The 26126-nt window shown below is 43.6% G+C and overlaps 1 protein-coding gene across 1 annotated transcript in view; it reads left to right on the top strand.

Moving 5' to 3' along the window:
* Positions 1 to 26126, top strand: part of ZNF638 (zinc finger protein 638) — an 80006-nt gene that overhangs the window by 27854 nt on the left and 26026 nt on the right. Inside the window, 15 exon segments of the mRNA XM_025213296.1 lie at positions 1867 to 2177; positions 5256 to 5551; positions 8910 to 9056; positions 10228 to 10359; positions 10689 to 10747; positions 10912 to 10958; positions 14121 to 14654; positions 14749 to 14817; positions 15102 to 15170; positions 16089 to 16141; positions 17665 to 17796; positions 17969 to 18097; positions 18647 to 18688; positions 20577 to 20717; positions 22174 to 22299. Of these exon segments, the coding sequence (XP_025069081.1) occupies positions 1867 to 2177; positions 5256 to 5551; positions 8910 to 9056; positions 10228 to 10359; positions 10689 to 10747; positions 10912 to 10958; positions 14121 to 14654; positions 14749 to 14817; positions 15102 to 15170; positions 16089 to 16141; positions 17665 to 17796; positions 17969 to 18097; positions 18647 to 18688; positions 20577 to 20717; positions 22174 to 22299 (2287 nt within the window).

The following is a 26126-nucleotide window of genomic DNA, read 5'->3' as shown; positions in this document are numbered from 1 at the left end:
GGGGCAAACAACATAAGTAGCATGAAATGGAGCTTGACAAGAATGAATGGAAATTCTTGATTGGCTTGTATCTGATAGCAAGGAGCTAGATTCAGTAACCCGTTATGTCCCTGCCTAATCCTGTATTCCTGTTTGCCGATTGCCTTTCTCTAACTTAAGGCCCACTGAGCACGTCTGCATCTACGCATGAGCCCCTATTAGGCTGGAGTAAAGTGATTTACCACTTTAGTATTTACAAGTAGTATCCTGCTGCGGAATAAGAAACAGCAGCAGAACAGGTGTAGATGCTGCACAGCTGGCTGGGGCATGAGGGTGCTTCAGTGGGGTGGGGGGCTGCCTGCTGGCTTAGCCACACACTGATGCTCCCTTGTGCCCCAGCCAGCCTCTCTGTAGCATGCTGAACCAGGTTAGAGCAGCCCCAGGCTGGCAGGCTGACTGTCTGGGCCCCCTGCTAGCCAGGGCCGCACTGCCTGGGCTCCACGGGCTGTGCCTGAACAAAATGCAGAACTTTTTGGTCTACAGTTAATTGCTTCTGGGCACACATTCAAACGGCGCGCCCAGGAGCAATTAACTCCTGAGCAATAAGCTCTGTAGTTTATTCAGGTGCTGCAGTTGCACATGTAGACACGCCCACTGAAGCTAAAATTTAATACAAGTTCACATTGCAATCAAATTCCTTTTACCACCTTTCCTATCATATCTCCTTCCCACTTAATCCAGTTGTACTCGCACCCTGCCTCTGGTACTTCCTTATCTTCTTCTGCAAGGTTTGATACAGAAATTCACAATGAGATTCTGTGGCCCGTGTTTTGCTGGAGGTTACATTAGATCATAAGGGGCCTCTCTGCCCATGGAGCCCATACAGGTATATGGAGACTGGAATCCTACCCCAGCTAGCTTTTAAACTAGACAGTTTGTGTACTGATAGCAGTATGGCTGTGGCTGTCGTGAGCTTGGCAGGGGCTGCAGAGCCTGCCCAAGCGTCTGGGTAAATATGTCGGTGGTTAGCCTGCTTTGAATTCCACACTGCTTGCCTCTGTGGTGCTATCAGTACCTGAATTAGCTCGTGAAACCTAACTCAGGTATGTCTGTGGATGCTGCAATGTCTGCAACCTAGATATGTACTCTATATGCCCTCAGCCATTTCTGCAGGTTTTAGGCATTAATTATTCCATTCTGCGTACCCTGTCCTTCCTTTGCTTCCAGCGCCAGTCCTGCCCAAGCTCTCTTGTATCCAACTGCTTTCAGTGTCTCCTTCACTTGCTCTTCCCCTTGTCTGCCTGAGTCTTTCTGGCACTATCCTCTGTTACGTCCTCCCTATGTACTTGGTGACTTCCTCAGCTCTCACATTGGGTAGCATCCACGTGCAGTGCATTGACATTCACTTCACTATTGGTATGTCTCTTCTTTCAGTCCGGTGGGCCTAACTGCCTTGCAGGTGTAGTATTCTGCATTGTCCCTCATTAAGCTAAAACTTAGCCCAGTGAAAACAGTAATATGTTAGTTTGCTTGTTAGGCCTACTTCCTCTTCCCATTGCTGTTGACATTGCTGCTATCTTCTGGTCTTTGTGCATGTAACCTTTGGGCTATCTTTTAGCTTCTTTTTTTTCATATCTTGCTGCCTTCTTACCCACTCCTGTTTTTACCCGAGTGCCCCATACTTAAGTTTGGTTAAGTGTGTTATGTTATCGGCATTTGAAGCATATTCTCACATAATTAGACTTCTGTACATTTTTCTCTTTATATCTAGCTTTAATTCCTTTTTTGCAGGAAGTCTATTTCGTAAATGGTTTAAAACGCATGATCTGAAAGGCTTCAGTTTGAAGTAGAGCCTTATCAAACTGTTTTTTTGCCTTTGTTTCACAGAAATGCAGGCGAAAGAAAAGAAAATCAGACTCCAAAGGGACGTTCTAACTCCGCTAGTCTTAGTCCTAGGCGTTCCAGGGGATCAGTCTCTCGCCATTCTTTTCGCCGATCCCGCTCTCGCTCCCGCTCCTGGAGTCCTGGCCGTCCAAGGCCTGCTAGACCAAGAAGTCGAAGCCCGAGGCAGATGCGCCGTCCTAGTCCCAGACACAGGTCAAGGTCACCAAGATCTCGAAATCCGTTGAGGTCTAGTCCACGACCTCAGAGATCTGCTAGCAATGAATGGGCGTCAAGGAGGACAACTAGATCCCCAGGTAAGGAGATGGATATTATGGAAACAAAAGTGCATGCTACCAGACAGAGACTTTGTTAAAGTACGTAGATTTTGGGAGCTTTACCAGTCTAGGTGGCTCCTTTGCATTTTTGCTAGCTTTACCACTTGCTCTTCAGTTTCTAAAAAAAAAGTTTCTCTTCTGTTGCTTTGTAAGAACCAGGCACAATAGACAGTGTGAAATACACAATACACTGATTGCAGTCACGTGTCTGCACTAAAGCTGGAAAAAAGTGTTGTTGTTTTTTTCAAGCTTTTTGCAAACCACGTTTTTAGTGTTACCTGCTTATATAAGTAGTGTGTTTTGAGACAAGTATGTTGTTTTGTAAGCTGTCAATATCAGTTGAGCCATGTATACCAAAATATGTGGTGTTGATTCCATGCTTTCTTTTTTTCTTATACAAAAAATGACCTCAGCAGCATCTAACCGTGGATTGTCACTCCTTGCCCCATTTTAGCTCTTGGTGACTTTGTCAGCTTGCAAGGAAACATCATCAGTGTGGTGACTCTCAGCTTTTGCAGGGCAATTAATTTTCATCATGGCTTGTTTTATCTGCAGCCTGCCTTCTAACAGTATCAGGAATGAGGTCAGGCAATTAAAGTCTGCTGAGCAAATACCCCGGTTTGGTTTTTTTTTCCTCAGCTTTTAGGCCCATTAGGCTAGATTGGCGTAGGGAGTAGTTTAAGAGTCCTCCCTTCTGCAGTAGAGTAATTACAAAGGTGCTTTGGCAACTGCAGTGTAAATAAGAGGAAAGGAGAGAGTAGGTGGTGCACCAGAAATGACAGTGACTAGAGGAAGGACAAGACACAGTGCTGGGTGAGAAGGCACATAGACAAAATTTTAATCTTATTTTCTAATGCTTTTGGAAACTTTTTAACTGTAGACTGAGAAAGATGGGCAAGGTACACAGAGGATACTTGACGAGATTAAAACAATCTTGATAGGATTAAAAATACTAAGCTATCTGGAGGATTTTTACAATATAGAGTCTCTCCTGAAATTTGATGTATTTCTTTTTCTGCCGTCCTCTCCTCCTCCGTTTCCATTTTTTGGGAAATGTGTACATGTTGTTCTTTCAGGGAACTGTTTGGAGCATACTTAGGGAAGTGAAGTTTTGCTTGTTAAAGGAATGCTGCATTTGGTAGTTTGGTTTAAATCCCAAATATAAGCTTTTCTTCATGAACATGTACCAAAAAAAAAAAAAAAAAATTGAGGTAACTCATCAGTTCCAAGGCCTCACCGACCATTAGGGCACCTTTGATATAGTGATAACTTCCCTCCGTTCTTCCCGGTCTTTTGCAATCCTTGTACAGTCGGTCAGTTTTCATCCCATCCAGTCTTTGACGTTGGTGGTCCAGCTTGTCCTAGGTCTTCCTCTTCGTCTGTCCACAGCACCCTGCACGCTGGTGTTGTCAAGGGTGCCCGGCTTTCTTGTTACATGTCCAGACTGGTGCATCTTTCTGCTGCTTATGATTTTGAGTAAGGGTTTGTATTTGCCGACTTCTTGTCTGATTTGATCTTTCGCAGATTCATTTGTTCTACGTGCACTGTAGGGTGTGCGTAGACCTCTGCAGAAGCACTGTATTTCAAAGGTCTCAGTTTGCTTTTCCAGTGCCCTAGTGAGTATCCTGGCCTCACAGCCATAGAGTTGTTGAAATGACAACAGCATATAGTAGGTGGAGTTTCATTTTCGTTGTGATGTTGCTGCTAGTCCAGATTTTCTTGTCCAATGGCGATAGCTATTCTTGTTCTTACTACTTTTTCTGATGCAGCATCTTCTGTGATGGTTGCTTCAAGGTATTTAAAGTGTGTTACTTTTTCTAGCTTATTATCAATTTTTACTGATGCATCATCATTGCTGTTGACTGATATTATCATTACTTTGCTCTTCTCCGCCCTAATTTCCATTCCATACCACTTTGTAGCCTCATGCAGCCTTTCTGTTATTTCCGTAAGCTCTTTTGTAGTTCCAGCTATTAGATCAATGTCATCAGCATCATCACTGATCATTGATGTTGATGACATTGAGGTGTGAGTACAGTTTTTTAAATTCCAATGAGAACAGTTTTTGGAACTTGTAATTTTTTCCTTTCACTGTTTGCAATGCAAATATTGCAGCCTTGTACAACTACATACATTTAGAAAAGGAAACTGGCTCTTTTCTACTTTCATTATACCAACTGAATGCATTGGAAAAAGCTAATAGGTAATGTTAATGGCAAAAAGTATGGCTTAGGGCCCCCTCCCCCTGTTGTTAGTTTAAAATGTTTAAAATATTTTTAACAGAATGTGTTTTATCTTACAACCTTTCTTTTAGCACTCTATCACCTTTTCTTTCATACAGGCTAGCAGGTTTTGTTCAGCATTAAGTGTTTCTTGCAGCTCCAGTTTTGCTTGTTGCTTCTTAGGCATTTTAATATTTTTTTGACACTGCATTTGGTCATCATTTTGTGTAGGAGAAAGAGCCTATTTAGTAGCAGCAAAGAAGCACACTAAAATTTCCTGGCACTTTTTATATAGCTGGTTTTCCAGCTTGCCATTGCAATCTAATTGTGCTTGGATACAACAGGGGAAATAGGAGAGAATGCATATAATAATAGGCTTCCAGATAAACCTCAGCAGATGGATCAATAGTGTATGTGTTTTTATAGACATAATGAAAGGATTAGTAAGTACATTGCCAGTCCACCTAAAATTAAACTATCATTTTATGCGCAGACTACTAGGATTTCTCTCTAGACACACACGCACATGTTTATCGGTGTTAAAAATGTCACATTGGCATTCAGAGGTTTCCACGTCACCATTGGTTCTCTAAAGTGAAAGCTGTGATACCTCGCATTATAGAGCTGTTCAAGGATTTGTCTTTTGTAAGCAGCCACTACAGCAACCTGAGCAAGGGCTAGGATCTCTTCAAACGAAGATGGTAGTGGTGGTTTTTCAGATAAGAACGAGGTGCAAACATAATGCATGCCAGCAAACTTGAATCCTTTTTTCCCTTAGACAGAAGGGCGGCTTTGGAGGCTGTAGTAAAAAGTTTGGGACTTGATTGTGTTGCAGAGTTTAATAAGCACAAATCGTTTCAAGCAGCTGGACAAGGATGCTCGGGGATGGGAAAAATGCCACTTCCTAGAGGACTGTCAGAAATAGGGAAGATGCCTGGAAATATGAAAAAACCACCAACTGCTTCCGGTTCTCAGAAGACTTTGAAGAAAGATTTATGTTCTCTGCCCAGCTCAGCTGCCTCTAAAATGAAGTCTGGAACTACTGAGATGTCAGAAAGGATGGGGATGGATGTCGATGGGGAAAATGCACCTGGTGGAACCAGCGATCCTCGCCCTGTTCCTTATAACAGGGTATGGTCTTAATATTTTCACTGTGATTTTGAAAAGTATATATTTCCTTTTTAAGGTTAATTGGGGGGAGGAGAAGGGGAATGGTGAAACTATTCCCTTTAAACAGTTGGTTTGCTGGTTCTGTACAGATTGCTGTGTAAATGGAGTTACAGTGTACTCCATGTGCAGGCACACCATATTAAGTGCATAATTTCTTTAATTGTAAAGGCACTGTCAGTTCTGGTTTGTTCATGGTTATTTACATTGTAGCCAATATCCTTCATCTGGATGGTGGTTTTGGGCAACAGTATCTTTCATTCTTAATCTCTGCCTTGTAGTTTATTCCAGTTAGCTCCATAGTAACTGTATTACATACTGATAACGTATGTAAGGGGACCTGACATGGTAACTATCTACTTTGAACTTGCTGTATCCTGTTTAATTGTGCCAGAAAGAATGAACAGAAAGCAGCTGCTAAAGGTCGACTTGAAAATGAGGGAAGCGGGTCAGTTTTGGGGCTAAGACCACCACACTGTGCACTGAGTGAAAATCATGCACATTTTACCCAAATGTAATCCGAACAGCCTTTTTTCAGTCCTGGGACTGGACTACTCTGTATTTACTTATTTTTCAGGTAAATTTGATGGGCAATCCTACAAGGATGAGTTGAAAACTGAAAATTACTCAGCAGATATAGACAGGTTCTGATCTCTGACTTCGCTGCTTTTCTAGTCTGAATTCTCTTTTCCAGCATTATTCAGAAATAAGAACAGTGCAGCACTGACTAATTAATAGGCATTTCTATTGTGCTTGTTACAGTTCTTACTATTAATAGTGATGACTTACTGTATTTACCCAAATACAAGACAATCCTACATGTAAAACAACCCCCCCCAATAATTGAATTGTACCATAGAAAACTTATACATTTATTATAACTTTCTAGGTATGGAATCTGATTGTTGGAGGATCATCTGAAATTTGTCCCCTCCCTGGTACTGCAGGTGGGGCTGATAAGGGGGGCAGTAAGGGGCAGACAGTGGGAGAGGCAGTAAGGGGAGAATGTGGTAGGGTAGGTTGCAGGGGGGGCAGTAATGGGGCAGGTGGTAGGGAACAGGCACTGTGGAAGCAGTGGGGCAGGCAGTGAGGGGCAGATAGCCTCAGGTTGCCCTGATTCCCCCTCCCGTTTCCCTCCTTGCTACTTCTACTACCTGCAGCCTCAGGCTCACTCCCCAACCCAAACTCTTCCCCCTCCACACTATGCTCTGTGCCAGCAAGCTCTGTCCCTGTTGCAGCTTGGGGACACAGAGCATGACTCCAGCCCAGCCCCACAGCAGCATGGAGCCGATGCTGCTGAGCTGGGCTGGAGGAACAGCAGTGCCAGATGCATGCCACTGCTATGGGACCAGGCTGGAGCCATGCTCTGTGCCCTAGGCTGCCTCTGGGATGGAGCCTGCCAGGTGTGGAGCAAAGGTAAGGAGTGCGGTAGAGGGGAGGAGAGAGAGAAAGGTGGCATGTGGGGAGGCAGCAGGGACGGGGCTGTGTGGGAAGTGGCAGGATGCTCGGAGACAGCAGGGTCGGGGAAGGCAGCACCAGCTTCAGTCCCTGCCCTGGATTAGGATCGGAGCCACAGTAGCTGCTTGCAACACCACTCTTCTCCCCCAACTCCGCTGTCTTGTGTTTAGTTGTAAGGCAAGGGTTCCCCTCCATGTTAAATGGGGGGGGAAAATCCTCATCTAATTGAGTAAATACAGTATATTACAATAGTGTTGAGAGACATCCAAGTTGAGGACTCCATCATACTAAACAGTTGCTTGTACACACTGGAGGACAGTGGTTCTCAACTTCTTTTGTACCAGGACCCATTTGTAAATATCGATGGCCGGTCCCGTCGCGGTGCTCCTCACTCCCGACCCGCTGCCACTGCCCCAGGTCCCAGCCCCCCGGTGTGTGGGGCACGGGGTGGGTGCATGGGACAGGGTTGTGTGGGGGACATGGAGGGTCCCAAGCAGCCCCTTGAAGGCTGGAACTCTGCCATCCTGCAAGGGAAAAGCCACGGTTTCCCATGCTTTTCTCCTTTTAAAGGAGAATCCATTTTTATCGTTTGTTCGCAACCCTTTTGTATATTCTTGTGACGCACTTTTGGGTCGCGAGCCACAGGTTGAGAAATGCTGCTGTACAGAACAGCTCACAGTCTAAACAGGAGATAGGTAACAAGGGCAGGAGGCAGAAAGTACTTTCCCTATTTTACATGTAGGGTTCTGAGAGACTTGTCTCTAGTTGTACGGGAAATCTATGGCAGGACTGAATTCATGTCTCCCAAGTTTTAGTCCAGTGCTTAACCACCGAGCCCTCTATTTAATTTGTGGGGACCTAGCCAAAGGCTAATTTATTTGCTCTTACTTACCACTGTGTAGTTGTGTTGGGGTGCAATCAGTCATGCCGCTGAAATCAAATCACTTCCAGTTGTTAAGTGTATGACAGAAAAAAGGTCAAGCTTCTATAGCCCAGTAGTTCTCAGCCTTTTTAGATTCAAGGAGCCCTTTCCCTCTTCTGAATTTGGCTGTGTCCTGGTTGAGGACAGCTATTATACTGCTTCAGCTTATGTCAGTGGTTCTCTGCTGCCACTACAACCAGGTGAAACTACCCTGCATGCCTCATACAGAACTGGATCAAGAAGGGCTGAAGCAGGAGCTGGTGCTGCTGCCTGCTTTAGAGTTATCTCATAAAACAACTGCAGGAAGGATCGGGAGCTCTTGCTGCAGCCTTCCTTGTGCAGCCCTGTTGGCAGCCTGGAAGAACAACCTCTGCCAGGTGCAACTGCCCACTTCTTCAAGGAGCATGGAGGGCTGGACCAGAAAGGGCTGCGGCAAAAATACCTACTCCTACCTGCATTTTTTTTCCAGATAACTCCTTCTGCAGCCCTTCCCCATCTGGCTCTGCATAAGGTGCATGGAATAGTTTTATCTGGCAGCATCTCTGAAAAGGTGCCATGGTTTGGAACCACTGGTATAATCTGTTAAGGAAACTGAATGATATCTGTGAACCTGTGCAGCCCCTTCCACTTCCTAAAATCAGAAGACTAAAAACTGTTAGTCTTAATATATGCAAATAAGTTATAGGGCTGATGTTATGCTATGCTGTGGTCTTATACCATGCTAAAAGCTTTAGAAGGTAATTTTAAAAGAATGCAGTTATAGCCTTGGTGGGAGTATTACTATTAATACAGTTTAATTGTAAAATAATAGCAATATAAATAATGAAGGAAGCCTTCCATCATTTAACTCAACAGTTAATTGGGTTGGAATTTGGAGGGCTGTAATAACAATTCTGTTGTTAATGACAGTGACTTATGGATGGGTTGTTTTTCTATTTACAGCTGTTGAGAGATAAACTTCTGAGTTGTGGAACAGTTCTTCATATCTCTGATTTACCAGATGATGGCTTTTCAGATCAAGACATTAAAAAAATTGTCCAGCCATTTGGTAAAGTTAGTGACCTCCTGGTGCTTCGTTCTAGGAATGAGGTAAGTTATGTTCCAAGATGCCTATCGACACACAGAAATGTACATTGCTTTGTTCATTGTGGAAAACTACGCGCACTAGCAAGTCTGTGCCCCTAAGTATTATTATCTTAAGGCAGTCATTCTCAACCAGTGTGCCAGGGCACCTTGGTATGCTGCCAAATTCCTTGAAGGGTGCCCTGACATGCGAGGAAATAAGCAGATAAATTAATTGGATAAGCACAGGCTTAGGCTTGTCCCTGCCTGAATAATTTTCCACCCCTGCTGCCTGGCATTCCAGCAAGGAGGTAAGCACTATAATATCGAAACCTAGCTTTTCAAATTGGGTGACATTCCAAATCACAAAAGTTATGGAGGTGTGCTTTGAATCATAGAATCACAGACAAGGAGGGTTGGAAGGGACCTGAGGAGGTCACATCTAGTCCAGCCCCCTGCTCAAAGCAGGACCAGCCCCATCTACATCATCCCAGCCAAGGTTTTGTCTAGGTGTTCTAGTGCTTCACCACCCTTGTGAGAGAGTTATTCCTAATATCCAACCTCAACTTCCCTTGCTGCGACTTGAGCCCATTGCTCCTTGTTCTGTCATCTGCCACTTAGAACAGCCCAGCTCCATCCTCTCTGCAACCCCCCTGCAGATAGTTGAAGGCTGCTCTTCAATCGCCCTCAGTCTTCTCTTTTCTAGACTAAATCAGCCCAGTTCCCTCAGTCTCTCCTCACCAGTCATGTGCCCTGGCTACCAAACCGTTTCTGTTGCCCTTCACTGGATTCTTTCCAATGTGTCCACATCCTTTCTGTGGTGGGGGGGGGGCATAGCTGGACACAAGACTGCAGATGTGGCCTTCCCACTGCTGAACGTAGGGAAGAATCACTTCCCTGCATCTGCTGGCAATGGTCCTGCCAGTGCAGCCCAGGATGCTGGTAGCCACCTTCACAACAAGGGCACACTTGAGTCCAAAAATGTTGAGAACCACTTCCCTAAAGTGTCCTGATTGGTTCTAGATATGTAATATCCTATGGATCATTTTGCAAGAGCTTGGTATGTTAACTCTGACCTTCCAGGTTGTGAATCATGTGGTGTGAACAGATCTGCTAAAAAAGCACCAGTGGGTTTCAGTTTTCAACATTAGGGCAAATAATTAAAATAGAAAAAGCCATAACTTGTAATTTCTTTTAGGCCTTCTTAGAAATGAACTACAAAGAGGCAGTGATAGCGGCTGTGAAATATGGTGAAACGGTGCCAGTCGTGGTAAATGGGAGACGCGTGAAAATAAATGTAGCAGAAAAACCAAAAACTGCTTCTGTTCCGGTAAGTCGGATGTTGAAGAGGAGAGAAATGCTTTGTTGTTTTCTTAAGGTAGCTTGATTTACAAAATTAATGTTGAAAACGATATATATTCTCGGTAAATTAAGCTTACTATGCTATCTTTCTTTAGAGGAGATTAGTCTAAATGTACAATTTTGTATTTTTAAAATAGCCAGTTCTTTAGTTGCAGTTTTTGTTGCTTAATTATGGCTAAAAATGGCTGTTGGTGGATAGATTTAATAAGCTTTTATGCTCTGGAAAGGACCTATGTAGTAATAGAAAAGACTTAAATAACGTAAGGGTTTTTCTTATTTTTTTCCTGTAAATTAAAGGTAAAAGTAACCATAAAGAAGACACCAGAGAATGTGAAAAAAGCTCCCCCAGACACAAAGTAAGTGTTAATATACATGCATAAGTACGTCCCTGCTAGGGATTCTTTGAAACAGTAATGCCTGAAAATCATTTTTTCTTGCTAATATTTTTACATTCGTCAAATTGTTTTAACTATTACAAAACCCACCAGTCATTTCTCAGCTTCTTTCTTTCTCCTATTAGAAAAGATGGAAACAAGACTACCGTCAAGATAACTAAAACTACTATAGGTGAGTTCTAGGCACTCTTTATCTGGTAATTCCTTCCCACCACCTCTTTTGGGAGGGAGTTGGTTTTTATTGTATTTGCTTATATGAATAGCTTGTGTATTTTCCCTCAAAACCAGCTGGGGAAAATCGGAGTGTACAGTGTGTGAGGAAGAGGGATCCTCATAGGTCTGTAAATTTGATGGAGAGTTGTTGGGGCAGATGCAGAGCGATGTCAGCATTCAATGAAAGATGTGACTTGATAAAAGCAGTGATGGTGTTGAATGTGAATACTGCTAAGGTGCTTGAAGTATATGTTGCTGATAATTCAGTTGGTGTGTCTGCCCCTGAAGCATCACTGAATCCACTGCCCTGGCATGGAACCGTGCTGCTCGGGGAACTCTTTCACTTGAGTTGTAGATTTAAGTTTCTAACAATTCATGGTAGCTAAACAAACAAACAAACCCCAAACAAAACCATAATGCTTTCTTATGACCCAAGATTTCAATTGCAGTGACCTTTCCTGACTAATCATTGCATTTTATGTATAGAAATTCCCCTGTCTGTATTTGTCCTTGTTTCCTTGTCTTCCATCGTGTTTAATAGGCAGAGCCATTCTTAGGGGTGTGCGGGGTCTTGGGCATATCAGTCTGTCCAGGGCCTGAGCATCGTTCTCGTCATCTTCCTCTACTTGCTGTCTTGCTTGCTTTGCTTTCTGCTCCTTGCCCTATCTGCTATTGTAGTGCCAGCACCCTCCATAATCTGCCATGTGGCACACAGGCTGCGCATCCCACATGTATGGCATACGTGTCTCAGGTTGGCCTTTCCTGTCCTAACTGTTCATAAGGAAGGCTGCTTTATGCCTGAAAGCTTGTCCAGATTTTCCCTCCACTATATGGTTGGGCCAGTAAAAGGTACCACCAAAAGCCCTTGTCTCATTTCATTATTTGTCAGAAGTGGGTGTAGATCAGTCGTGGATGAAGTGATTCCTATCTGGCCTTCATTGGTAATGTACTTGGGACTCTTGTGGGATTCAAAATGCATTATAATGTGAATATTGTTAATGGCTTGCTTTTCGACTCATAGAAAATTAGGGTTGGAAGGGACCTCAGGAGGTCACATCTAGTCCAATCCCCTGCTCCAAGCAGGACCGGCCCCAATTATAGCATCCCAGTCAAGGCTGTACAATTTAAGCGCACAAGTTTTTAAATAATTAAGTAAACAAGAAGTAGGTAGGAAACATGGTGCCAGCAGGCAATAGACCTTCAAGCTTGACAGAGAATGAGCACTTGGATTCTTGAGAAAATATTCACAGAAGACTTTGCTTCTAAAGCAGAAGTGCTTAAGCTCTAAGGCAGTGAATCTTGACCTTTTTTCCAGAGCCCTCCCTCTTGTCTGCTTGTGCCATGCCCCAAACATGGCTGTGGCAGTTGTTTTAATATGGTAATGCCATCCTGGATAGACCTACTTACAGATTCAGGAAGGTTTAGTCTTTGCCCACAAGAGCAGCGAGGGAAGGTGGCCTCCGCAGACAGCAGGACATTTACGTCGGGAAGCTGGAGTAGGATCCAGGTCATTCACTTTCAGCCATAGCTCCTCTGCCCTAGAATCTGGAATGAGCCTGCACTGCAAGTGGTGATATACTCTTATAAGGAGCCTGCCTTTTCATCCCAAAAGGAGAAAACAGTGAGAATAGACACCTGATATTGCAGGTTCTGCTACTGAAATAAGGTGAAAATAGTATTTTTTGGCAAGCTACATGTTCTGTTTTGTTTACTACTTAGTGTTAGAGGTTAATACTGATCTTTTTTGAGTGCTGTTTATTTCCATCACATTATCTAATGGGTTGGAGGAAATAATTGCTAATTGGCCAGGTTTTGCAGCATCTAGCACGAACAGTATCTGTCCTGAAAATTCAAATCTGCAGGTTTTAAGACTCCTTTTTGCCATAAGGCTGTCCATAAGCAAGGAATTTGTCCTGTTTCTCAGTAAAGCACGTGTAACAAATGAAGGATCCTGCTTCACAAACTGACTCTGGCCTCAAAATGCGAGGCCTAATGATTATTGAACATGTATAGAGTTTGGCAGTATATCAGCATAAAGAAAGATCAAGTCCTTTCTCCTACGTTTTCATAGATTTCATAGACATTAGGGCTGGAAGGGTCCTTGGGTTATCAGCGAGTCCAGCCCCCTGCCCCAAGGGCAGAAAGTCAGCTGGGGTCAAAGGATCCCAGCAAGATAAGCATCCAAACGCTTCTTAAAGGAGTCCAGAGTAGGTGCCACCTCTTGGGGGGAGTCTATTCCAGGCCTTGGGGGCTCGGACAGTAAAGAAGTTTTTCCTTATGTCCAGCCTAAAACAGTCTTGGAGGAGTTTGTGACCATTCAACCTTGTCATCCTTTGGGGCGCTCTGGTGAACAGGCGTTCCTCCAGATCCCTGTATGTACTTATAGGTGGCCACCAGGTCACCCCTGAGCCTGCGCTTTTCCAGGCTGAAGAGTCCCGTAGCTCTCAGCCTCTATTCTCCTGCCCTCTGATCATGCATGTGGCTCTCTTCTGGAGTCTCTCAAGCTTCTCCACATCCTTCCTGAATTGTGGAGCCCAGAACTGGATGTAGGACTCCAGCTGAAGCCTCACCAAGGCTGAGTACAAGAGGAGGATGACATCCTGAGATTTACTTGAAGCATCTATGGATGTAAGCCAGAGTCTGGTTTGCTTTACCAGCTGCGGCATTGCATTGGTGACTCATGTTCATCTTGGCCATTTTAATTAAAATGAACCTGTGCTCTGCCCAAGGAAGGGAGAAAAGATGGTTTGGCGTAGCAGGGCCTTTGGTTCTGGTCTTTGGAGCTATTGGATCTGGTCCGCAGAGCTGGGGTTTCAGCAGCAGAGTGGGACTTGCCCCAGAGGGGTGTAGCTGGTTGCTTTGCCCAGGCAGCAGGAAGAAGCAACAGGAAGGAGAAACAGTAGTGTCCGTTTCCTAGCACCAATTCCCCCTTGTATTCGAGCTTGGTTGCTCTGGCTCACTGCTGGAAAACTTTGCTGACTGCTAGTCTGAAGGACTGGGCAGTTGGTCCTTGGATTAACCATCCTGCAGGAGCCATATTAGATTCTGTTTTTGTTTGCAAACTAGCCAGGTTAAATGTGTTGAAATAATAAGCAGTGTGTTCTCTTTTTTCCTAATGCAGTAAAATATAATGAAAAGAAGACTGTTGATCCGAAGAAGTCTATAGGTCACGAGAAGAAGCATGGGGAACCTAAGAAGAAAGCTGCAGAGGGTAAGATTGTAGAGGGTAAGAAAATTGCAGAAGCAAAGAAGCCTGGAGAAGGCAAGAAAATTGCAGAAGCAAAGAAGCCTGGGGAGGGCAAGCCTGGAGAGGGTGTGAAAACTGCAGAAGCAAAGAAGCCTGGAGAGGGTGTGAAAACTGCAGAAGCAAAGAAGCCTGGAGAGGGTGTGAAAACTGCAGAAGCAAAGAAGCCTGGGGAGGGCAAGCCTGGAGAGGGCAAGAAAACTGCAGAAGCAAAGAAGCCTGGGGAAGGCAAGAAAATTGCAGAAGCAAAGAAGCCTGGAGAGGGTAAGAAAGCTGCAGAAGCAAAGAAGCCTGGAGAGGGCAAGAAAGTTGTGGAGACAAAGAAGGTGGCGGAGGGCAAGAAAGCTGCGGAGATAAAGAAGGCAGCAGAGACCAACCCCAAAGAAACAAGTAAACCTGCAGCTATGCCAGGTAGATTTTGCCTTCTATCATCATCCAATTATTTTATTTTATGACATCAATATATTTATCTGCCTCGTTTGTTTGGGTTTTTTTTTTCTTTTAGAGCAAATTGTTCAATCTCCAGTAGTCGTGGCAGAATCGGACAAGTCAAAGGAGACCATTACCAACAAAGGTAAATCTGTCTATTTTCTAGTTTGGTCATAAGCTGGTCTGTGTTTTTTTTTCCAAACTAAAGAAGAATATTTTATCACTAGGAGGGTAGTAAAACACTGGAACAGGTTACGCAGAGAGGTGGTGGACGCTCCATCTTTGGAGATCTGTAAAACTGGGCTAGACAAAGCCTTGGCTGGGATGATGTTGTTGGGGCTGGTCCTGCTTGGGGCACGGGGTTGAACTAGATGCGACCTCCTGATGTCCCTTCAACCCTAACTTTCTATGATTATGATTTTCATGCAGAAAATCTTGAAGCCAAAGTCAGTATTGAAATGAAGCCAGCTGAAAGTATCAAGAAGGAAAATGCTTCAGGTAGGTTCACGGATTAGACTGTAACACTTCTACATCAATGGGTGTGGGGAGGAATGAAATAAAAATATGAATGTCTGGTTTGCGTAGTACTTACACGTGTCCAGCACTTCTCATCTGTGCATCCAATGCAACACGAGAGATTTATTTACATGCAGTTAGAACAAAGGAGGAAGGGTTTCTACATATTCTGTTTCCAACACAGTCACCAACTCATTTAATCTCAGTTCCGCAGTTTACAAATCTAAATTGGCCCTTTTTGCAATGCATCTTATCACTGAAGTTCTAATCAGTTTGTGACTCCCTGGGGTCCAGGAAATAGCCAGTCTTTGCCCAGTCCTCAGGATCGGGCTGGGGACAGTCCTGGACCAGCAGTGGTACATTTGGGATCTGGGGAATTGGATGCCCCATCCCAGAAATTGGGCATCCTGCCATGCATGACAGTTTTGGGGGTGGGGGATAAAGTTCCTCAGATCCCAGTCATGCCATTGTGTTAACATGTGCCAGGAGCCTAAGGGAGACTTTCTCTAAACATGCCTGCATGCCTTTATATTTAATTGGAGTTCCCTTCTATTCTTTGCTCTTTGCTTTTATTAAGTATTCATCTGCTTTTGAGATTTTTTTTAACTTTTCCTAGAGCACACTGATGAAAATACAATTACGTTTATAGTTGAGGTGCACAATTGTGATTTTGTGTTATGGAAAAACCAGATCAGACTAGAAAAATGAAATCCTAAAACTTTAGGATAATAATTTCACATTTAATTTGACACAGTTAAGCAACAAGCATTTTCATGAGAATATTTTGATAGGCATTTCATAGATTTATAAACACGCTTTCATGGTAGCTTAAGAAAGTTGCTAACCTAAAGCGCGCGCGCGCTCTCTCTCTCTCTCTTTCTCTTTTTTTTTTTTTTAAAGAAGCTACTGCAGAGACTACAAAGAAAGAAGAACCACCTGAGCCAGCCAGCACGGTTAGTTTTTCATGTTCAGCCCAAAAATGTTACTTGAATCTGGGAAACAAGGTCAAATTCAGTGTTAGTGAAAAGAGGCTAAAGCAGATCTATTTATACATATATACAGGACCTCACAAAATTAGACAATGTTGGGGAGAGGCAGATGTACAGATTAGACTAGTTTTTTTAACACACTGGTTTCATATTTGAAATCTTTGGGTTTATTTTGTAACACACCTGTAGGTGTTTCATAGATTGTAAGGGGCTGGAAGAGACCTCGGAAGATCATCGGGTCCAGCCCCCCTGCACCAAGCAGGAAAGACGACTGGGGTCAGGTGACCTCAGCAAGGTGACTGTCCAGTCTCCTCTTGAAGATTTCCAGGATAAGTGATTGCACCACCACTGGAGGGAGCTTAATCCAGTCTGGACACCCTGACTGTGAAGAAATTTTTCTTAAGTTGAGCCTGAATCGGTCTTCCAGGAGTTTGTGGCCATTACTCCTGGTTTTCCCCTTGGGTGCCCTAGTGAACAGTTGCTCACCGAGCCCCTGATGTACTCCCCTAGTGTAGCGGTAAGCTGCTACCAGGTCCCCTCCCAGCCTTCTTTTACTCAAGTTGAAGAGTCCCAGATCCCTCAGTCTTTCCTCGCATGACTTGCTGTGTAAGACTGATCATGTGGGTGGCTCTTTGGACTCTCATGGGGTTGTCCACGTCCTCGTTAAAGTGTGGTGCCCAGAACTGGACGCTGTACTCCAGCTGTGGTCTCACCAGTGCTGAGCAGAGCAGAACAAACAGCTCCTTGGTTTTGCTGGAGATGCATCGATTGATGCATGCCACAGTATTAATTGCCCTGCTGGCTACAGCATCGCACTGCCAGCTCATATTCATACTGTGGTCTGCTGTTACCCCCCAGGTCTCTTTCATTTGTGGTGCTAGTCAGCTTGGTGCCGCCAAGCCTGTAGGTGTGTTGGGGGTTGTTCATCCTGAGGTGCAGCACTTTACATTTCTCGATGTTGAACTTCATCAGATTCTGATCTGTTCAGTTTGCCAGCCTGTCAAGGTCCACCTATATCTGTAGCCTATCTTTAAGTATGTTGCACTATTTGTACATCTAACAGTGCAAATACTGTGTTGTATCCTGAAAATCATCTTGCATCACCCCAGGGTGCTGCAGCATCATGATTGAGAATCACTGGTATAGAGCATTTTCCCCATTCTCTTGTGCTTTCTTCCATGTCAGTTCATCATACCTGAAACTCCTTCTTTATTGTTTTGTATTTCCATAATCTAACACATATGTATTTCTTTTTTGTTTAATCTTAACTTTGAAATTTTCTGGGTTTGTAATGCTTGCTTTCAGATAATTACAGTATTCCTATGTGTGTTTATTCCTGAAATTACTGCTATTAAACTATGCAGTACAACATAGCTTTTAACTGGCGAAGAATGTACTTTTAAGGTAAAGAGCAAAAAGATATCTAGCAATTTGGATTTACACCACTGGTAAAGTGAGTGAATATCTGTACCTCTGTTTGTTTGCAGGATCTTGATGATATGTGTGTAGTTCTTATTTCGAACTTGCCTGAAAAAGGGTATTCTGTTGAGGAAGTTTCCAATCTAGCAAAGCCATTTGGAGGACTGAAAGATGTTTTAATTTTATCTTCTCATAAAAAGGTATTCTCGTTTGTTTTTGTTTTTTAAAAATGGCCAATAGATTAACATCATCTAAATAAGCCCTTCGAGATATTTGTGAAACGTACAGCTATAAGAAGTCAGAGGAGGGGGCAGTTTTGCTTTCATAATGTGCTTGACAGGACACTTATGCTCTTTTTTTTCCGTTTAAAAGGCATATCTGGAAATCAATAGAAAATCTGCAGATTCCATGGTCAAATTTTATACCTGCTTCCCAATGTCTGTGGAGGGGAATCAGCTCTGCATTAATATGGTGCCTGAATACAAGAACATAAAAGATGAGGTTAGTGAAACTTATTCAAAACTTATACTAAAAATAGAATAGGTAGCTTAATTAAAATCACTTTATCCTTCTTTCCTGCCAGCCTGCGTCCCTATTCTAGATAACCTCCCTATGCTTAATATTCATTTGGATCTTGCTGTCTGAGTCTAGTGGTAGCCTATTTGCCATGTCTCTGCCCTCTTTTCCTTGCAAATCTTTTTATCCATGCTATCTAACACTACTTCTTTGAGTGTCTCATTTTTAGACTTGAAGCCTGGTATTTTCCAAGTATTTTTTGTTATTCCCTTTTCAAGCATTTCAGTGAACAGAATTGCAAACATCTTGTTCTTGTAACAAGAATGCAGAGTTCATAATGAAATATTTTTTGGGGGTGAGGGGGTGCAATACCAATCTAAAATGATCTTCAGAAATGTTGCTGCCTGTTTTAAAATATCAAAACACAATCTGAAAAAGTTATTGGTAGAGTCAATGGGATTCTTTAACTTGCCAACCATTTTTTTTTTTTTTTTTAAGTTTAGAAGTTTTAACCCATATTCCTTTTCTTTTTAGGAAGCTATATTTACTTCTATGATTAAAGATACCAGCAGTAAGGTAATGTACACACTTCTTTAAAAACAGAGTACAAATGTAGTCATTTTCATAATTTTACATTTCACAGCAGTTAGGTTGATCATTATCAGAGCTACTTAAATTTGTGTAAACACTTTTTTTCATGATGTTTAATTTAAATTTTAATATTTTTAAGCAAAAGTCTTTTTTACTTTTTTGTACTATTTATGTTTTACACTTTTTATGTAATCAGAATTCCATTGTAGTCGGTCAGGAAACCACATAGAGCACAATCAAAGAGGGAGGAGAGCAATGGGTAAGCATGCCTGGACAGGCACCTTGTCGAGCTCATCTGAGCCCAATAACTTCCTGCCCACAGCAGGGGACTGGATTTGATGATCTTACAGGTCCCGTTTTGGTTCTATGATTCTGTGCCCTTAACTTGGATGCAAAGTGTGTGAATGCAGGTATTAAACATTCACCAAGAGTCCTAGGAGAATCTCTTTCATTCTGTTTGCAAATACTTGTCCTCTTCAAACCTTATTAGAGTTGTAGCATGCTTGGCTCTCAAGGTCAACACTTTTTAAGCACTTATCCATCTTTTTTCCTACTGTTAATGCATATTCATGTTCAGTGCCTCCTAGGTTACTTTTTTAGTTGCAGCATCCTTTGGGATTGTGTCTACACCCAGGATGTCCTCCTGTGCCCCCCAAAAGAAAATAAAGGCCTTGGTCATGCCACTTTCCCCCAAATCCTTCTCATTGTCTGTAGCAGAGTCAGAAGTTGCAGTGTTTCTAACTGTGCACTGTGTATTCTTCACTGTCTGTAGATAGGTAGAGACTGAATAAGTTGATACAGAAGTGATGTCACTTCCTTTCTCCCTTCTTTGAGGAAATTGTCTTTACTTGGTGTCTAAGTTTTTGGAACTGAGTTTAAATTGGCATGTCTCCAGGCTTCAAAGATTGATGTGAGAGGTAATAATGTCTTTAGACGATGGACATATCAGAGGTGCATTGAGTATATATACTTTGTGTTCTTGTTATTCTCAGAAAGGAGAGCATGCCTGTGGCCACCTGCTCTCATTTATATGCACCAGCAGTGAAGCATCTCCAGGGATATCCCCATGCAGCTACACTCACAAAACCTGTCTCCTGTGCACTCGGGAGCAGCTGCCTAGGGATGTTAGCATACAATGCAGACACACTTGCTGTATCTGGCTGAGAAGCATGTGGTAGAAAGATGTTTTCAATACACTGTGTTTTTTAGAGAGCTCTGCAATCTTAACTAAAAAGGCTGCTTTTGGAGAGAGCCATGCGTGTCTCTTCCTTGTTTGTTGGGTTAGAAACACCAGAGCGCTCATCAAAGAATGATCTGTCTGCTCATGCTTGTAAAAAGACTTGTCTTCCACCTCTAGTAAAAATTTGTGTGATAGGAAGAAAAAACAAAGGGTCTCCCTCAGGTTTCTTCTGCTTTTAAAAAGACATAAATCCTTTCAAGTCTTTGAGATTTGAGTAGCTCAAGACTCCCAAAAAAGGATTCCAGCAATATCCCTCCAGATACTGGTCATTGTGTCTAATAAGGATCTTCCTTTCTGGTACTGCATAAATCACTCAGTGCTAAAATTGCTTGTTAGGAGTACTCCTGGTATTGCCCATCATGTTATCAATGTCATCTGTCCATTTTAATACCAGATGAGTTCTGTAAAACCTTACCTGCCATCAAAAGACCTTTTTGTATCCTTTGCGCTGGAGTCTCCATCATTAGTGATGATGAAAGCGTCTCTGGCAGTATATTGGCAACCCCCCCCATACTGGGTATATGGATATTATCTCAGTTATATCCAGAGGATTTTCACATGACTTTCTTTGCTTGCCAGTTCAATTTATTAATTCATCATTTCAGTTTTTGTATTTTTCTTTCCCATACTTAGGAAAATACAGAAGCCCTACATAATCAGTTTGTGCATCTTGGTAACTTACCAGATGACGGATACACAGAACTTGAAGTCGTCTGTGTGGGACTTCGATTTGGGAAAGTGGATCACTATATTGTGTTGAAAAATAAAAAGAAGGTAAATACTGTTCTTGATGTATGAGGCCCTTCATCTGAAGGCAGAAGCGGGGGAAGAAAAGGTCACGTCACCTGATCTGATGATCTGCTAAAACCAAAAATGTGCTGCTATTTGAGAGGTCAATGTTTGAAGACTAAAATATGGGCCTTTGCTTCTCACAGCTGCTTGCTGGAGAAAAGGTTTTGTAGCTTGTTCCGGTCCTGTTGGAGGAATTTTGACAGGTTCTGGAGAATCTTACGTTCTTATAGATAGATACTCTTCCAAGTATGAGCCTTGGAAATTGGAAATAGAGGTGCTAGAAGCCAAGAATGCCTATTACAAGAGTTAATTTGAAATGTTGGGGGAAAAAAAATCTATTTAAGAATACAAGGTGGGAATGTTAAAATATCCTGTAGAATAATAATTGGTTAGAGAAATTCAGAATGCTACATATTGATGTCTTGAAATAATGTTTTGATATTGACCCTTTGTATTTTTTTTAATTTTATACTTTTATTATTCGTGTTTAATATTTTAGTAGCAGCTGTTCTTAGTCATTTTTAAAATTAAAATAAGAAAGTGAAATAAATCCTGTTGTCAGACAGGGATATGGAGCAAGCTGGATGCTTCTGGGTTTTCAGAAAAATCTTGTTGAGCATCAGTTCCATTGAATCAGCGTTTTCTGACAGAAAGCGATTCCATCAGAGACACCCCGATCATTCATGCTTAGGAGCAGAAATGTGAGACCTGTCCGGAAAAAAATGTTTTTAGCTGGAGCAGCTTTTAAAGGGTTATTGTCGGCTTAATATCACCATTTTTATCTGAAATTCTTATACCTATTATTATAGGTAACCACTGAAGTCATTATTACTGAACGAATGGAGAGGAACTTCTTTTTTTTTTTTTTTTAATACATTTGATGGACTTTATTGCTTTCCTCTATTGATGATAGTCAGATGTACTTCCTTTTTTTATGCACCAGCATAATGATAGTTCACTCACATTAGTGCATTTTCCCCAGCCCTGAAAGAAGGGTATTAGGGCAATATCGTAGTGAAACTAAAGAGTCAGAAGCTTGCACATATACTTGGGGAAGAAAAGTGGGTCCACCCAAATTTGGTGCTGTTGCTCTTTATCATTCCCAAAGACCATTTTAAACATCAGCTCAGGAAGGAGAAAGATCTTTAACGTAATCCTTTTAAGAAGAAGTTACATCCTTTGTTCAGATTTGTAATCCCTTTGGTGTCCTATCAGAAAAATACTTTTTTTTTTTTTTTTAATGAATGAATAGAACATATTCTAGAAATACTTGTAAAAATGGGAAAATGAGTCTGATGTTATAGCAACTTTATTTGGTAAACCTCTATTCGAGGTCTCAACTAAATAAATCAGACTTGAACAATAATTGTTACTTTGTTTTGGTTTTAAGCATTAACTATACCTGGAGAATAAAGTATGGGTTTGTGTTTTTTTTAAGGCAATTCTTCAGCTCGATAGTCCTGAGTCAGCTAAATCTATGTACTGCTTCCTAAAGCAGTATCCGTACAACATGGGTGAAAACACATTGACCTGTACACTGTCACCAAAGAGAGACCCTGCAGAGGTAAGGTGACTCTTTTGATTATTTGGTGGAGTGGACCAGCCTTTCCCTAAGGTAAAATTGATACCAGTCAAGATGTGTTTTGAGACTTGAACCTAAAGTTTGAGTACCTGTAACTGCTACAGAAGTGTAGTAAGATGCTACTCTCTAGAATGGCATATTAATATTAAAATGCCGCTCAGTAATTTGCTTTTCTCTTATCTTTACTGTATTTTACTGCATATAGCTTGTTCCCTAGATAACATTTGCACTTCAGTTTTTGAAAGGCCAAAGGAATAAAAATAATCTCCAACCCAGCTGCTGTTTCAAAATCAGTTTGTTGCCCTGCAGCCCACTTTTAAGCTACTTTCTTTTATAAAAGTTAATTTTAGAATACTGAACAGCTTTCAAGTTGTCCCTGAGAAAGTTGGTGGTTATGGCTTAGATCAGGGATTGGCAACATAGAGCCTACAGGCTGGATGTGGCCTTCCGAGAGATTACATCTGGCCTGCAAAGCTGGGGTGACAGTAGTAGCAGGGTTGCAAACACTGGCCTGCCCTGGAACTGATGTGCCTTAATTTGCCCGCCTGTTGCTAAAAGGTTGCTGACGCCTGGCTTCAAGGATCACCAAGTGCTGCTGATATGACATCCTGACAGCTTAGGTCAGACATGTTTAAAAGTCCACTTTCCTCCAACTTTTCATTTCCCAGCTGCTTTTCCCCCCATGTCCCTATAAAATAAATGTATTACCTTCTCCTCTATATTTGCTTCTTTCTCTCTCTACTTCCATCTCTCCCATCTTCCATTTAACAAAGGATGTATGGGGTATTTTATTACTTAGTTTATGTGTTCCCACTTGTTTAGTTTTGGGAGTCCCTACGCAGCTTTGACACCCACAGCGCAGGTTGGTTGCTCAGCACATAAGAAGTGCCATACTGGGTCAGACCAGTGGTCCATCTAGCCCTCTATCCTGTCTCCAACTGGGGAGGTGAGGAGTGGGGTGTTTTCCTGTCACTCCTCCATGCACATCTCTGGGCAGAGTTTCACTGGGCAGTGTCCGCAGGCTCTTTGGTCTCATAGGTCACGTCCCCACAAGTGAGAACGTGCATTTCCCGGAGACGACTAGCAGCAGCACATATTTGTGCCGCTGCTAGTTGTTCCTGGGGAACTCCCCTCGACATGCACTCTGGCGTGTGGCAAGTTACTCCAGGTAGGGGAGGGGAGGCTGGGGATTTACCTCTGGTCCTGGGGGTCCATCAGTGGCGAGCCAAGCATGCAGAGTCTGGCCAGCGGCTGGAGCTTGGCTCTGGCTGGCCAGGCTCTGGTTTCAGGCAGTGCACAGGTTTTTTTTGACACTCGGATCTCCTGGTGTGAACCCCCGTGTTGCAAATTAGGAACATAGCAAATGCCTGCATGTGCAGTGTGTGCAGTTTGCAGTGCTGCAGACGGGTCCTCAGTGCTCCAAACTGCACGTGTGCTTGTCTGGATGCACCCATGGGCGCTGGCCAGCGTGCTCTGTTTGGTTTCCCCACTTGGCTCCCTTGTTATGAACCTGTGACCATCCCTCCCATCCCTGTTTTCTCTTTGGTTGTCCCAAGAAGTCTGTTAGGCTCCTGGTGGCCTCCCTAATTGAGGGAGGCTTACAGTTCTCTTGGGCACAAGCCCAGTGTGCGGGGTGTAAGAAGCAGGCCTGTCTCTGACAGGGGCAGGAATGTACTTGTTTGTCACAGATCAAAAAAAAAAAATGCCACGCATGAGAGGGGGCTGTAGTTTGGGCTTCCTGACATACCTCTTTTGTCCCCTGGACTCTGGGACTTGATGTATGCTTTTTCCCCCAATCTGGGTGATGATACCTAGGTTTCTGGGGGATCTGAGACAGGAAGTTTGATTTATGATCACAGTAACTCTAGCTGGTGACCCTTTTCTGCTCTGCCCCTGCATGGTCCTTCTAAATATTGATCGCAAACCATACCTTGATCCCAGTTTGATAGTCTGGATTTGAAACCATTTGGCTGAAGTTCACACTGGTCCAGTCGAAAGTAGGAAAGTCTCAACTGCATTCACCTCTATGACACTTAAGTAATAGGAGGTTTTGTATTTGGGCTGTCGCCACAAGCCGCTTCCCTTGACAATGCCCATCTCAGCACTAGCAGCATTGGACTATTTGCAGTCATCCAAATATTCAGAATTTTTCTCATAGTCCAACAAACATCTATATCCAATTTCTGCATGTCTTCTGCTTATCAGGGACCATGCTTTATTTTCTCACCTTTCAATGTCTGAATTCCTTCAGAGTTTTATTCTGGATTTTTTTTTCCAGCTTGGGAGTCTCTCTTTTCTCTTGAAACCTCAAAATATAATATTAATAGATTCTACCCCCCCCCCCTTTTTTTGAGCCAGTTATTAGACTGAAGGATAGAAAAGATTGAAGGCCTCGTGGCAGGTCACCTGGATGCAGCATTTCATGAAAACAAATATATCTTCATGCTTCTGCCCACGTTCCTCCATAGAACGGGTTCAGTATTATGCATGAAGCAGTTCATGTGTTTCCCAAAGGTTGGGGCGGGGGAACCCTTTCACTTGTAAATCTTAGTCTGTTTGGGGAACCGATTTAAATTATATTGGCAGAAAAAGTCTCTTGATAGGATAAAACTCATTTCTGCAAGAGCGGCTTCCTAGTATAGCTCTGCCAGCCTAGAAGCGCTGCAGGTAGGAATGCAGATATCGTTTTTAAAATTATTAGTTTAACTGTCTCCAATTATATTGGTTAAATGGTGAACCATCAGCTTAGTGACCTCTGGCAGGAATGGCCCCAGCCCTTTATGTCTTCATCGTGCACTCGGCACTGTGTGGGCCCCACGTGACTTGCAGAGAGCCGCAGGGAGGGGGTGGCAGGTGCGGCTGATCCCCTAAGGCAGAGCTTTCCAAACTTTTCATGTTGGTGACACACTTTTTAGACATGCATCATTTCGCGACACAGTAATTCAGTTCCGGGGTAGGGGCCAAGGGAAGCAGACGCGAGTAAGGGAGCTCCGCGGTGCCCTTCCGCAAAATTTTGCCCCTTCCGCAAAATTTCCTGCATTTCGCGCGCCACCCCTACACACTGCCGCCGACACACTAATGTGTCGCGGCACACAGTTTGGAAAGCTCTGCCCTAAGGGATGCTGCCCAGCTGCAGAGCTGCGGCTTCCCTTCACCCTCATGGGCAGGGGCTGGGTCTTCGGACAGAGCCAGGACTGCAGCCTTCTCCTACGCCTGGATCCTGCCGTCACAGGGAGGGAGGGAGGAAGGTGCTGGGCCTTTCCACTGCAGTAGCAGGACTCCCGGCCCCACAGTGGGCCTGCCTGGCCTCCCTGCAGTGTTGGGTCCTGGGCAGGACAACAGACTCCCTGCACCTCCCGCCATGCTTGTGCCACTGCAGCACCATGGCAGCTGGAGCAGGTGACACCGGGTCTGAGGGGTTGTCACCAGCCCCTGGTGCAGTGAGTGTGGCCCTAAGGTAGAGCAGTGCAGCAGCTCCAGCCTGGGAGGCTGCTGTTGTAGCCCTAACGCTCTGTTCAGGATCTGTGCTGCGTTGTCACCCCACCCCCCCAGCAACGCTGGGAGTCTCGCTGCTGCCGGGGGAAGGCCCTGTCTGACCCCTGTGGGGTGGGGGGGCGGCACCTCCCTCCCACCAACCCTCCCTGTGGCAGCGGCATCCAGGCACAGGGCAGGTCTACAGCCCCAGTCCCTACACATGGGAGCGAAGGGAAGCCATGGCTCCACATCTGGGCAGAGCCCCCTAGTAGCTCGCCTGTGCTCACTACCCCCTACCTACGACTCCCCGCCAGCCACTTGGGGCCCACACGGTG

This window comes from Alligator sinensis, unplaced genomic scaffold (assembly GCF_000455745.1).
Source record: "Alligator sinensis unplaced genomic scaffold, ASM45574v1 scaffold1408_1, whole genome shotgun sequence".
Taxonomy (NCBI): domain Eukaryota; kingdom Metazoa; phylum Chordata; order Crocodylia; family Alligatoridae; genus Alligator; species Alligator sinensis.
The sequence above is the reverse complement of the archived record's forward strand: the minus strand, read 5'-3'. Positions and strand labels throughout refer to the sequence as shown.